We start from the raw sequence: 15,965 nt of genomic DNA, 5'->3' as shown, positions 1-15,965 counted from the left end.
TATCTTTCCTTCTTTGTTGTTAAAATTTTCATCGATAAATATTAGCATTTTTTTCCTGTTTCAGGAATATTATATGAAAGTTAATAATTTCTTAAAAATATAATGTCTTATGAAAACTTGACGTGTGGAATTATTGATTTTTTTTTCTTTGAATTAGTTATTGAATTAAAGAATTAGCTATAATTATTATTATTTAGTGAAATTAGATGACATAGAGCAAAACTTAATTAAAGATTCAAAGAAGATTAAGTTTACGTATGCAAAAATTATAGTGAACTATTTTTTAAAAATATTAATATAAGAAATGGACAGACTTACAAAATTAAGTAAAATACTTATTTTAACACTTAAATATTAATTTTTTTGTTCAAAGTATATAATTCTTTGATATATAGTATTGTAAAAACACAGCATAACTCATAAACATAATAATATAATCATAAAAATAGACGATACTTTAAGAAAAAGTTGATGTCTGACGTCATAAACACCAATCTGCCACCCTTATTTCTGACTTTGAATTTGTTCAATTTTCAACCATTCATAGCATAAGTACTCTTCCATTCATCACAAATATTGTTCAAGAATATATATATATATATATATATATATATTTATTTATTTATTTATACTACAAAATAAATTACAATCTGCATGCTGCATGAACCTATCTACGATAAAATGGAACCTTGTATGAAGATGAATCCATCTTCCATTTCATAGGAACCAAACAACTATTTCTAAATGAACACCATGTGTTGAATGATAATTCCTATTATCGCAGGTGGGTGCTACTGGTTGCAATCTTGGCTGAAAAATAGGTATGGAAAAATCAGTATATTATAGATAAATTTAGAAGAGAAAATAAAATAAGCACAAGTGGAGCTAAAAAAATAGTAATCGTGACACAAAAGTTACTTACTCTATGAGATCTTTCCAAAAAGCATCAGTTACTTCCTCATTGATGAAATCTCCCCACATTTCAAAGGTGGTTGAAGTGGAAGAAGGGTCAGAAAATTCATTTGGGGTTACCATGTTCTCCATTTGTTTAACAGTTGAACATTCGGGTGAGGCTGAAACCAGATTTGGAAGAGAATCTAAAGGTGTTGAAAACGAACAAAGTTGTTCATCAACCTTTTCAGATTTCATGCAACTTCTTCTGTTGCTTCCTCCATTATTCATCGGGTTATTATACTCAGTTGGTAGAGATTGCTGCTGAGGAAGACCTTCAAAGTTTTGAAACTGATTCTGAGAAAGAAACCCAGTTGAACAACTATTGTAAATGTTTTGGAGCTTGCTGCACTGATCCAATCCCAAAACTTCATCTGGCAGGGATGATCCAAAAGGATTGAGAAGGTCCAAGTTTGAAGCAGGAGCAAGGACTTGAAGCATGTTATGCAGCAATTGGAGTTTGGCTAGTTCTGTGGCATCTGATTGCAGCCTTAGAGCATTAGTCTCCAAGGTGTTTGTGAAAATGTTTGTAGCAGTCAGCAACTGTTGAAGACTTGATAGAAGATTAAGATGATCTGATCTTGGTTGATGAGTGACTGGATCCAACCCCATTTGCAGAAGCTTTTTCTTCAAATGAGTGTTCCAGAAATTCTTGATTTCATTATCAGTCCTACCTGGTAAATGACCTGCTATAGCTGACCACCTAATCATTGAAATAATGCACACACACATAAAAAAAAATGAAAAAGTAAACACAGTTACATCATGTTTTTCATTCTGATTATGCATCAAATGGGACTAAATGAATAGTGATTTACTTGTTGCCAAGAACTGCATGCAAATTGATGATGAGTTGCTGTTCTTCCTCAGAGAACTTTCCTCTTTTGATATCAGGTCTCAAGTAGTTTGTCCATCTTAGCCTGCAACTTTTCCCACACCTGTTCAATCCTGCAAGTTTTGGAAGTGCTCTCCAACTTCCATGCCCATGTTTCTGAATGAAATCCACCAATATATTATCCTCTTCTGGGGTCCAAGGACCCTTCTTCAAACCACTTTCATCACTGCATGGTGCTCTTCCCATCATCACACTGCATAAAAATGCTGACAATAAAACAAAACATTGTAAGAATTCATTTCCTTCTGTGTTAGTTTCCTTCAAATGAGAACAAAAAAATTCAAACCTTGTTGGATCTAGTAATGAAAGTATACAGTATACTCTTGGAAGGTTGATATTTACCAGAGAGATGATTGCTATCTATATATATATAGAACATGTTTCAAAGCTTGTTTACTATGTTATGATAGAAATTTACAAGTTTGTCCCATGTTGTACATAAACAAAGATAAGATAACGACCCTGAATGAGAGCATCGAATTGTAGTGTTTAATTTCAAAGGGTAGACGAAAACATAAGTCATAAATTTTAATTTTTTTATCAAACAGTTTATGCAAAGGCTTTTCCTTTGACGACCCAAATTTAGTTTTTTCTTCCATCTTAATTAAAAACTGATAATTTGCATCAGCAATCTAACTGAAAAGGAGAGTTTCATATTTATATCAGTTATTATTATTAAATTTTTCAAAAATGGAGGAAAACATAATAGGGTACGCATTTATTATTGCCCAAAAACTTCATTAATATGTAGCATGTTCTTCTTTCCTTTAGTTTGTCTTTCCCTTAATTACTTTGAGGAGCATATGCATGAGAGTAGCCACGTCAGGTGTGAAGTTTGACTCAAAACGTTAAATTAAGGGAAGAAAATAAAATGATTTTTTAATGATTAAATCTCGACAACTTTGTTCCACAAAAATTTGAGATGAAATTTTTTAATTGATTTTTATTTTTTTTATTTTCTTAATTTTTTATATTTTAACTAAATATTGATATTTTGATACCATACTTTTTTTATTATCATTTTACATTATTTTTCATTATTATTTATTTTTTCTTTGTTCTGTAATTATAAAAGTTAACTTTTGTTATTATTTATTTATTTTTATTTTAGAAATATAAAAGTTAATTTTTTTTAAAACTATTTTATTTTAATAAGATTTATTAAATGATAAAAAAAATTATCAAAATTTAATCGTCTGAATATCCAAAAAAAAATAGAAGGAATAAAGGGATAAAACATGCAGATTTTCAACGTGAGATTGGCTTGTCCAACAAGAACAAGGCAGAATGTGGCACATACGTATGAGAATGGACACCTTCTCCATATACTTTGCACCAACAAGGGAAGCAACAAACTTAAACTACCAACGAGGGTAGGTAACCACGTGTCAGCATCTCAGCAACTTTCAACCTCACTTTTCATGTCCCATATTCAAAAGAAACCTCGCTCTGAAAACATCGACCATCTATGTATTCAGATTACTTCCTTCGTTTCATTTTGTACGCTAATTAATTATATGCAGTTCTTCTCTCGGACCCCAACAAAGCCCTAACGAATTTGTAATTTCGTGTCGATGTAAAACAACAATAATGTATAAAACCAAAAAACAAATCTATAAAACGTTAGGATTGTTAAATTTTTTATTTGAAAAAAACATCAAACTATATTAGTGAAATCTTTGTTTAACTTAATGCTTTTGTGAATCACGTAACGAAATTTAGATACACTTATTTCTTTTCACCTTCCGAATATTCTTATTTCTTTCTACTTTCCAAGACATTTTTTAAGAACAAAACTGTGACGAAACTCAGACGCAGATAATACTTCAAAAAGTTGGGTCAGAATCGAAACCATATTAGCGGTGCAATAACATATATTAATAATTTACTAACTAGTGAAATAGTTATATTAATGCATTATATTCTATTAATATATAGCCACAAGCAGTATTTGTATTAAAGATTTAATTTTCTTATATGTCTAAGCCATCAATTTTACCTAACAATGCCTAACACGTTAATTAATCGTAAGAAATAATAATTATGAAATTAAATTATTACCTTATAATTGAATTATTTCAAAAGAAAAATACACAAGATTTTTTTTTAAAATAATTATGTAACTACTGACTAACTTATTAACCTTCACTATTTATATATGCATGACTCAAATTAATTTATAATTTTTATATTTAATAAAATTGTTGTGAATGGGAATGAAAAATGAAAAGTAAAGTGTGTGTCTTAAATGGATGAAATTGATTGAAAGAGAAGCATATGATAGAAGCTATAGTGCTAATTATTCAATGTTATTAGGTAACAATGAAAGCAGTGAAGATTGCGTACGTGTGTTCATTCCACCACAATTTTCTTAGCAATAATCATAATCACTGCACAGTCAACTCCTAATTAGAAAACATGCATATAAGTAAATAGTGAATTTTTTTTCTCTCTAATAGAAGTAGACTTTAAATTTAACTCAACTTTTGATTTAAGTTTATTTGTATAAAAAATTACACTTTAACTCATGTTTTGATTCTCATCTTTTACTTTCTGAGATGGTTTAGTGTGAACTATTGATTCTTTCCAACGAAAAGATAGTAGTACATTAATCAATAATTTACACTAAATCATGTCAAAAAATGAGAGTCATAATATTATTGTCCTACTTATATTGATGTGTGACTTTCAATACATTACTATCGTACCGAAATATATACAAATCGAACATGAAACTAAACGTTAAGAGATAAATTAGACTTAAAGTTATTTTTCTAACAGTAATATATTTTACTTCATAATTTTTTTAAGATTAGGTAAGTGAGAATAACAAAAAACTTAAGAATGCTTTATTATGGCGTACTCAATTGCAACTCTTTATAAACATTCACAACAATTCTTAAAGTTAGAACTATAACATTGACTAAATTTCCATTTCGTACTTAATTTCCTGTTTAATGTTGTATAAAATTATCCGAATACGAACAACGTCAAAGTCCTCGTTTTTTCATCTGTAATACCAAAATGTTTCTCAATCTGAATCATCAAAATCATAACGCAACACAAGTTTTGGCACCATTCTATTTTTTTAAAGGCTTAGTTGGTTTAAACTTTTTGATTTTATATTGAAACTAAAGTTATATATATGCAACAGAAATTTTGGCACCATTGCAACAGTTCATCTTCCGTTTACCAAACAATGATTTTTTATAATTGAATCCGGTTTTTGAGCATTGAAAAAACTTACTCCCTCATGGGAAACAATTCATCATAAATAATTGGAGCAAGTAACTAATAAATATCATATTTCATGTACAAACTGAGTTGGAATAATTAACAAAAATATTTTTCAAATTTCAATTGAAAAAACGTTTCCATGAAATTCATATAATTGAGTGTAAAATAATTGCTCAGTTAACAAACATCTACTATGTATGCATTTACCAAAAGAAATCTATCTAGTAGGTTTATTATAACAAGTATGACACATTGTTGCAATAAGATTGTGATTTTTTGTATTATAATAAAACGAAATATATAAGTATTTGTTGAGTTAAATGAACAATTTACCTTATAATTTATATTTATAAGAATTTTTTATATTTTTTATATTTTAATTTTAAAGTCATTTAAGAATGTAAATAATAGTTGTCAAAGAAAACCTCTACTCCTTTTAAAGAATGATCTAATCCTCTGACTTATTTGACCACTTCGAATATTCAATGCATTTTTTAAGAAACCAAAGACTAACGTATTGAAAGAAACGAGAAATTAATAGTAAGCTTAAAAGTTAAAAAAATACAAAAGAAGTTTATGAGATAGACGTGGGGAGAAAAATACAATATTAGATATTTTAGAAATAAAAATTTAAGAAAAATATAAAATTATAAAAAGAGGGTAAATACAGTTATTAATGGATATAATTATTGAACAATTTATAAAAAAAAAATGGTTTATACATACTATTACTAATGGATATAATTATAAAACAACCGCTTTTTACAAGTATTTGTAATTTTATACATTTCTTTGACATTGTGTTGTGGTTAAGAAATTATTATTACTATTTTATTTTATTAATTAATTATGCATTCTCTACTATATAATATTTTAGAAGGTGAACGAAAAAACCCCACAACAAACTAAGGATCTTCTTTCATATGTATTCATAATCAATTATTTAACAAGAATGATTTCATGTAATATACTTTATATTCATAATGTTTCTAAAAATTTAATTAACTAATATCAAAACGTGGTTAAGATACACAAGTCAAACCATTTAATAAAAATGTTGCTTAATTATTTAAACTGAGAAGTCCAATCCTTTAATTTATCAAGGTATGTTACTAAAATAATGTGGAATTGAAAACTCCAAATCTCACAATATATCATATATAATATAATATTAAGATGTTGAACCAACCTCTATTGTTTAAACACAAATAACAAAATGTGATGGTATACATATTTTTTAGTAATAATTAGATTGTCTTGAATATAAAAATTGTAATTGAAATTAGTTCAAAGATAGATGTAAGATTTTAAAATGAATTTTAGAAAAAATAAAAACAAGTGGATGGTGAAAGAATTGAATCATAAGATGTAGTTGTATTATTTTTTGTTCTAGAGACATTGTACAGTGGTTTATGATATCTGAGGAACAGAGAAAAGTGACATCATAGTTATAATAGTCAATTTGGTGGGTTAAATGGATGGTGGAGTTTGCCGGAGAATTTTCTGCAACATTACCTCATTATCTATGGTTACAAGCTACCTAGTTTTTGTTTTTAATCTTTACTAATATTTTATCTCATTCAAGTAACTAATTAATCCTTTTTTCTAAATGGAAAACTTCACAACAACATTGACAAACATATTTGTTACTTGTTCAACTTGATTTCTCTCTTTATGTGTCTGCCACATATATATTTATTCAGTTGAATTTAAAATATAATTAAATATATTTTTAATTTTAGAATTAGAATAAAATATATTAAAATTTAGGATTAAAAATATTTTTATAATGAGAAATTATATCCATTATTTTTAAATATATTTTTTGTCTCTTAACTTTAAGTAAAAATTGAAAATAGTCTATCTTCGAAACTTTGGACTAATTTAATTCTCCAATTTTATAAATATGCGTGTTTAGTACTTTTAACCTAATTTTGTTAAGTTTATTTAACATTTTTAAACGCATTTCATGATAGTATTTGAATTGTTTACATCTTTCAACTCATTCGTTTCAATGTTAATGAGTTGAAACAAGAATGAGTTGAAGATGTAAACAACTCAAATACTATCATAAAATGCGTTTAAAACGTCAACTAAATTTAACAAAATTTGGTTAAAAGTACAATATAATTTTTAAAAATGGAAGACTAAATTGGTTTAAAGTGTTTAACGGAAACTAATTTCAATTTTTATTAAAAGTTAACAGACAAAAAACATATTTAATCATAAAATTTATGATATAAACGCTCATTTTCAAATTTGGAGACTATGAATATATTTAATATTTTAAAATATGTGATAATTTTTGGTTAGGGAAAATAAATGGATTAACGTATTAAGATTAGTAGAAGAGATTGGTTGTGGTTTAGTTGTTTAACTTATTAGCCTAACAAAATCTTGGACCCGTCATAAGCTTGATTGTGGTAAGAGTTGGTAGGTAATAGGAACAATTTGTCAAACAAAAAGATTTACATGGAGTTAATGGCTACATTGATTTATGAAGTTGAAGGTTTATTAGGTTAATTTCTAAATATTTATTTCAAAAAGGTGTCTTTTATTCCTACATTTAATTTATTTCATAGTCTTACATGCCCATTTGACTTTTTATGTTTTGGTTAGATAAGAGAAAGTCAAAAAGGAAAAAAAATTGTTTAAATTAAGAGAAATAAGTGAAAATAAAAAAGAAACTGTAATTGAAAGTTTATAAGTGATTTAATTAATGAAATAGAATAAATTAGTTTAATACATATTTAAAAATAATTTATAATTTTTTAAAATATTGATGTAAAGGTAATTTTTTGAATATAAATTAGTTAAAATAAAATTAAAATAAAAATAAAAAATTAATGTCAAATCTTAATAAATAAAATGTTATATTTTAAATAATACGCTAAAACGGATTACTTTATACAATACAAAAATTAAATTTATTAATTATTTTATTTAATTATGTTTGTATTTATACCTAATATATAATATATTAATATACTAGTAAAATAGTAATAATATAATTATAATAAAATTATGTGATGTTAACATAAATAATATTAAAATATTCTTAAACATAATAAGATGTTGGATTATACCGAAAATCTCATATCAAATTATAGATAAGAATGAATTAATAATATATAATTGAGTCTAAATGTTATTTTATAAAGTGATTCTGTAAAGTTAAATTAGTTTGAAGTATTTTTTATGGTATGAGAGTCATTTAAGCATGTCTTTACGAGATTGATTGATTGTTGAATAAACAAAGAAATTGTTAAGTTATTATAGGAACATTTAGAAGTGAACTGAGAAATTGTGTTCATTACATATCTTCATTTGTTTTTTAATCTTTTCTGAACTTGTTTTTTTTTTAAATGTTTTAGTTAAGTATGTGCACAAGTTCATAAGCTAGATCGATCTATAAATCAATACATGAATAAAAAATAATTTTTTAAATTTTAAAATATTTATATATTTGATACTTTTAAAATTTTGGTAAATTCATTTTGACATTTTTAAAATAGATTTTGAAGATTTGTCATTGGTTGTGAACATTTTCTTTCAACTCTATGTCATTGTTTGCTTTTACAAAAGGAATCAGCCATAAAGGACACATCAACTTTTTAAGTTTATTTTCCAATACATAATAGAATGGCATATTTGTAATTACAAAAATGAAAACCTACAAATTAATTTATACACTTTTTACCAACTTAAAAACTTTTCACTGATTTATGACATATTTTTACTAAATTCAAATAATATCATATCCCTCTTTATTTTTATTTTTTATTTTTTATTTTTTTCTTTCATTCTTTGGTTTTCACCTCCTAATCCAAATAAATAATAAGGGTTAAATTGATTATTTTCCCACCAAGTTGTTGAAAAGACTACACATGATAAATGTTTAATACATCACCAATTGGCAAATGAATAGGAGTTTGTCAAGTACTAAAGTAGTTTACGTAGATAAGATACAACGGAAGAAAAAATATTAAAAAAAGTGAAGAAACCAAGAGGAATTTGGATTTAGAATTTTTTTGTTGTTGAATTTTTTATGATGATGATATCCTTTGTCTTTTAATGTATATTAATTTTAGTTTTTTGAAATATATTAAACTTTTTTTAGTATTTCAACTTATATATTTTAAATTCAGCGGAAGATAGCATAAAAACAGAGGAAAAGGACGAGATAGATAAATCATTAACGTCTCGACTTTAAATTTAACTTAATTTTATAAAATCAATTTTTGTTTATGTGAAGTCATATATATAATAATAGATAATTCAATAACAATTTTATAACAAATAATATTATAGATCCAAAAAACTTAAATATTCTAAAATCATAATAAATTCAAAAAATAACAAATATCATTATAATATATTTCAAACAACTCAAATATATTTTAAATTTAATTCAAATTAAAAAAACATTTTAAAATAAGATTTATATTCACTTATATAAGTCTACAGTAAAAATAACCGGTTCTCATTTTAGATAATAAATTTCTGATCTAAACATAAACACACCATGATATGAAGAGATGAATCAGAATGCAAATTTTGGTAGTTTTATTGATGAACTAAGCAAGGTCACAAGATTGAGCTTCATTTTCAGTGACAATTATTTTTGGAAAGAAATGATGATGATGATGACTCTAATTTGGTTGTTTGGAAGGTTTGTTTTTGTTGAGGTAAGTGTTGGCAAGTTCAGCAATGGTTGCGAGTGGCTGAATAGAGACAAGTGAGGCATTGGAGGCATTCTCTTCCTTCAATTCATACTCGATAATAGATTTTATTATGCTTGAATCTTCACCTTTCTCTTTCACTTCAAAACGCACCCTAAATAGAGTAAACCCTAATTCCAAGTACCCTCCTTCAACCACCTCTGCTTCCTTTATGCGATTCTCGTTATCAATCTTCGTGAATTTCTCTTTGTACCCCCTTGGCCCAGGCACACCTATGTTCAAACTTCAAAAACAACAAAATCACTCACACATTCATGGCTTTATTTCATACTAGCCTTCGTCAAGAAGATACTAGTTACATACATGTGACTTTGAACCAAATCCAATATAAAGAATTCAAACCAATTTTAATCAAATTCTTAAAATAATAGATTTATTATGCCGTTTAACTTTATCATTTTAATCAATATAAAACTCTAAATTATTTTACATTACATGAGTGAGTGTTGCGGGTGACAACAATTGTTTCGTGACGGAGTAGAAATAGTGTTTGGACTCATACGCTCTTAAGTAGAAAGAGTTGCGTCCTGACTAATAGTTATAGCTTTTGGCCAAGTGGTAAGCTGGTACTTGGACTTATACGCTCTCAAGTAAAAAGAGTTACGTCGTAGTTAATAGCTATAGCTTTTGATCAAATAATAAACAGAGTTACGTCCTAGCTAATAGCTATAGCTTTTGATCAAATAATAAACGTTTAATCCAACAATTAGTATCAGAACTTAGATCATAAGTTCGATTCAGTAATTATCCTGTGTCGGAGACCGGATGAACCGAGTCACGGTCGAATAATGTATTAAACATATGTTTTGGGATTTTCAATGCATAAACATAAATTAAGAAATGGAAGGAGACGATGAGAATAAAGAAAGATAGGAGTGAATGACCTGGTGCAAAAGTTAATTTGAGGACAGTGCCAACCCCACCATCTCCTTCTGTAAGCTCCACACTTTGAAAGAGGTGTGGAAGTTCTTTTGCAACTAATTGCCCAATTCGAAGGGTACCAAACAGATCCCATGCCTCACTCGCAGGCACGTGCAGTTCCAGCTCATGCTCAAGTTCTCCAAACATCTTCTTCTTCAATCTTTTCGATTTGATTTTCCAATTTTAAAGATTCTGTGTGTGTGATGAAGACAAAGCGTGGAGGCTTGGAATCTCGCACAATGTTTGGGTTTTTGATGCCATTATTTGATTTTAACGCCACGCTTCTTTTTTTCTTGTTAGGCAATAATTGCAGGCCAAACGGGATAAGTTTTTTTTTTTTTTCGAAAATACATTTAGCTGTCGACACGTGCCTTACTTAAATTTATAATTTTGAGAAATTTTATGTTATATTATTGCACTTTATAATGTAAAAGAGAATATTATCACTTATTTTTTATTTTTTTTTATTTTTTTTACGTAATTTAGTATAAATTATTGATTAATATTATTTTTTTATTAAAAAATTAATTAATTCACACTAAAACACATAAAGAAATAAAAATTGAAAAATGGAAGTTATAATATAATTTATCTATCATGTATTTACAAGTTTTGAATGGATAAATTATTTATATAAGTTTTAATTACTGTGTAAATAATTTTAATTAGAGTTTCTTAAAATTGAATTAAAATTTTTAATATTTTTGAATATATATATATATATATATATATATATATATATAGTTGATTTAACGAGTATTAATTAATCTTAATTTTTATTTACTTTTCAAATTTTAGTTTTTTCATTAATTTAAATTATTGAATTGATTTTTCTTTTGCAATTGTATTATCGAAAGTTTTACATAGCGACAATTTTTATTTTTATTTATAATATTGTTTTTCTTAATTTAAAGTTAAGAAATGAAAATTAATTAAAAATATAAAAAACAATATAATAATAAATTATATTTTAAGATTGAAATATGTAATAATAAAAAAAAAACTGATAAAAATAGAAAAACATTAACATATAAGAGATAATAAGAAATTACAAACTAGTTAAACTAATTTAAAATTTATGAGCTCTTCAAATAAATTATTTCGAAGTAATTACTAAATACTAAATACTATTACACAAAACAGTCTTGTTCACCTAACTAAACACGTTCTTGGTCGTGTTTTCCTTTCTTGAAAACTTATGAAGTTTATTTTATTTTCCCTTAATAATATCACGTTCGTTTTTATTAATTTTTTAAAGAAAATTATATAAATCACTTTATTTCACTTCTATATCGTAGAACTGGGAATTATATTCTATATGAGATTTTTTTATTGATTTTGCTGTCAAACAATCAATTATAGGATATATTTTAGTACTTTTTTATTCTGGCATATTACAGCAATTTGTGCTTCCAACCTGAATATTATTTAAAATGGGTTTGCTTCAAATTAAATATGAAATTATTATCACCCACTTTTTGTCCCTGTTATCTAAACTCTCTTGAGAAAAAAATCGAAATCAAATTATATCAGTCATACAAACGTTAGAAACGAATTTTATTTTTTTGATAATTTATTACAGATAAAATTTATTTATTCTATAAGTATTTTTGGAAAAACAAATAAGGTAGTTTTCTATAAATTAAAATTATTTTATAGAATAGCTAGTGTAAAAGTTTTATAATTTTTTCAAAATTTTATTTTTAATTTGTGACAAAAATAATTTTAATCTATGCAAAACGTAATTTAATTTTGTTCATTTAATATTTGTTTTCTAAAAGCTTTTGTGAAGAAGTCTATTCTGATAAATCAAGAGAACATAATTAAGTCTAAAATTTGATATAACTATTATATTATTTATAAGAACTTATAATGGTTAATTTATGTGTAATTTAAATAAAATGTATTTAATGACATAGAATTTATGAGTTTTACTTATATATATATATATATATATATATATATATATATATATATATTATAAAAAATAATTTTGTTGTAAAAAAATAATTTTTTTATATCGTCTATATATTAGAATCAACATTAAAAAAAATCTGTTTTAACCATAATAAAAAATATCTATTATATAAGTGACTATTTGGATTTGAAATAATTCTTATAAATGCAAAAAAAAAAAAAAAATTAAATACAATTCCTAAAGTTGAGTTTAAAAGGGTACAAAGTTGTTTATTCTCTATCAAAAGCATCTACATGCATTAGTATCCATGTTTATATAAACCTTTTATTTAAGTTTGATTGTGTGAGAAGGAATGAAGCTCACTTTTTTTCTTTTCAAAGGACATTCTAACCCATTCAATTATTTTTATAATTATATTAATTGTGTTATTGGCCTTCATACAAACATAGTACATGACTTATTGCATTTAATTAAATATTTCCTTCAAATCACTCTCATTCATCCACATATTTCTTGATTTAATGGTTACCAGAAAAAAAAAGGAAATATATATAAAGCAACATGGTTGATATAACAAAATAAGATAAACAATTAATTTAATTTAATTTAAACTAATAGTATATTAAAGTTTAATGTGTTAGCCTATCGAAAATTTCCTTTGACTTATTTTTTCTTAACAGAATAAAATACAAAAGAAAAAAAAAAGTCTTCTTGGAACATAAAAAAAAAAAAACCAATTAACATTAATTTTACATCTATAATAAAATGAAAGATATTTTAAGAATGAAGTTAGTAGAGTTAGGCGTAATTATTGTGTAGATGTTTGAAAGTTGGTAAAAAGTGAATAAATGGAAGAAAAGTTTGGTTTAAGAAAGAGGATACATAGGCTTTGTATCATAAAAGTAGAGAAAGAAGATACTAAAAATGGTAAAGGAGTACAGTGATGTACCAAAATTTGCTCTCTTTACAATTCATCACCACCACCCAATTACGTTTATCTACCTTTGGATCATAAATAAATAATTCATGGTAATTAGTTAAAAACCTATAATCATATATTTTAAAGTTTGAAGAATTAAAATGTATTAAAATTTTAGAAAATGATGAATTTTAATTTTGTGTAAGGTATTAATAAGAAAATAATGTAATTGTGTTAAAATAAGTGTTAAATATGTTTTTGGTTTCTTAACTTTATGTAAATTTTGAGATTTGTTTATTTCAAAATTTTGAACCAATTTAGTCATTCATCTTTCGAAATACGTAAATTTATTCATTTTTAATCAAATTTTGTTAAGTTTATTTGATGTTTCGTATGCATTTTAGGATTGTGTTTGAGTTATTTATACTGTTTGACACATTTTTGCTTTAATGTTAAGTCAAATACTGTTATGAAACACGATTGAAATATCAAATAAATTTAACAAAATTTGATTAAAAAGACCAAATTCACCTATTTCGAAAGATAAATGACTAGATTAGTCTAAAATTTTAAAATGGACTTATTTCAAACTTCACTGTTAGATAAGGAACCAAAAACATATTTAATCCTTAAAATAATTATATTAATTTATTTTTAAAATTTGACAACCAAAATATATCAAAATTTTGAAGAAAATAAATTTTAATTTTGTGTAAAGAACTTTAAAATATATTTAACCTTATTCCGATCCCAATATGAAATAATAAAATTATTATTAATTATCATGCATCTCAAATATTTAAACTGTCTTAAACTACAAGTTTAAATAATATGAACCTATTGGATTATTGGGTTAGATGTGATAAAAACAAACCTTATTAGATTTTTTTTTTTCAATCATATATAAAAACGAGAATGAATACGTACTTATATCCTTTCTATACCTATTCTCGTACTCAACGTAATATTAATTTCATCTATATCTTTTAAATATTTATATCTCATATATATATATATATATATATATTATAGATATGACGATAAAAACATAAATGAATCAATTTTTGAAAAAAAAAATAATAATAATAAAACTTTTCTCCATCCCGTGTGTTCCTTAATTGCGTATCACTATTAACAAAAAGAATTTTATTTGAAAAGCTCTTCTTAATGAGATCAAATGTCGTGTTTTTCACACTCCAAAATCTGAATTAACTAAGCTTGTTATGAAGTGTATTTTATTGTCCCTTAATAATATCTCTTTCTTTATTTTTAAATTATCTAAATCACTTTATTTCACTTCAATCTCGTAGAATTGGAAATAATATTTCATGAGATTTTTTATTGATTTTCTGTCAAGCCATCAATCATATGCATATTTCAGCACTTTTTTTTTTTATTATGCGCATATTACAGCACTTTCATGCTTCCAACCTGGATATTACTAAAAGTCTGTTGCTTCAAAATTAATATGAAATTCTCATCTTTGATAATGTTCTAAATTTTTTTATGAAGAAGTCTATTCAGAAAAATTCAGAGCATATAATTAAGTCTAAGATCTAATATGAATATTATAATTATTAACAATAATTCAAGAATTTATAATGGTATATTTATATGTAATTCAAATAAAATGTAGTCACTGACGTATAATTTGTAAGTTTTAACAATATGGAACGTTAAAGATTATTTATTAGTATTCTGGAACATTTAATAAGTCTCGTATCTTTTAAGAGTCGAGATCAAACGCAGTTTGAATATTTTTTTTTTATTATACTTTTTGATAGATTTTTTAAGGATAAAACTGTGATGGAGTCTACGTTATTACAAAATGGATAATATTTATTAATTGAGAAATGATAAAATTTTTTTTTATAGAAAAATTATGTGACTTGATTAGAAAAATGAAGCATAATATTGTTGTCATGCCTTTACAAATCGAATATATATTTGCTCGAAAATGCTCTTATAGTTTACCATGTTCTTATAACACAAAAATACGATTATTTGTGTTATATATAACTATTTTACCTATTTTTATATACGTATTTTAAAAGTAAGCAAAAATATCTACACGTGTCAGTAGTCTCATGTTTGTATAAAGCTTTTATATTGTGGTGAAAATGATACAAGTTTGATTCTGTAAAAAAAAATGAACCTCAAAATTTTCTTTTCAAAATACATTCTCACGCATTCAATTAATTTGTTGTAATTATTATAATTATGTTATTGATATATGATATTTATTATTTTTACTTTTGTTGGCTGATCTCAATTGAAATAATCTCACTTATTACCTTTTTTTATCAACAAAAAGATTTGTATATAAAATAATATAAGAGTATACTATAAGAAGATATACAAAAGGATAACTCCATTATCATC

The 15,965-nt window shown here is 25.1% G+C and overlaps 2 protein-coding genes across 2 annotated transcripts; both read right to left on the bottom strand.

The window, feature by feature from the left end:
* Positions 1–651: 651 nt before the first annotated feature.
* Positions 652–2,191, bottom strand: LOC114168670 (transcription factor MYB53-like). Its single transcript, XM_028053571.1, has 4 exons — positions 2,133–2,191; positions 1,770–2,052; positions 923–1,654; positions 652–810 (listed from the first exon to the last, which is right to left on the bottom strand). The coding sequence occupies exons 2-4, from the start codon at positions 2,033–2,035 to the stop codon at positions 792–794; spliced, it is 1,017 nt and encodes a 338-aa protein (XP_027909372.1). The 5' UTR covers positions 2,036–2,052; positions 2,133–2,191; the 3' UTR covers positions 652–791.
* A 7,431-nt stretch (positions 2,192–9,622) lies between these two features.
* Positions 9,623–11,006, bottom strand: LOC114168663 (S-norcoclaurine synthase 2-like). Its single transcript, XM_028053563.1, has 2 exons — positions 10,710–11,006; positions 9,623–10,037 (listed from the first exon to the last, which is right to left on the bottom strand). The coding sequence occupies exons 1-2, from the start codon at positions 10,891–10,893 to the stop codon at positions 9,736–9,738; spliced, it is 486 nt and encodes a 161-aa protein (XP_027909364.1). The 5' UTR covers positions 10,894–11,006; the 3' UTR covers positions 9,623–9,735.
* Between the last annotated feature and the right edge of the window lie 4,959 nt (positions 11,007–15,965).

Source organism: Vigna unguiculata, chromosome 11 (assembly GCF_004118075.2).
Source record: "Vigna unguiculata cultivar IT97K-499-35 chromosome 11, ASM411807v1, whole genome shotgun sequence".
Lineage (NCBI taxonomy): Eukaryota > Viridiplantae > Streptophyta > Magnoliopsida > Fabales > Fabaceae > Vigna > Vigna unguiculata.
This window is presented reverse-complemented; position numbering and strand designations above follow the sequence as displayed.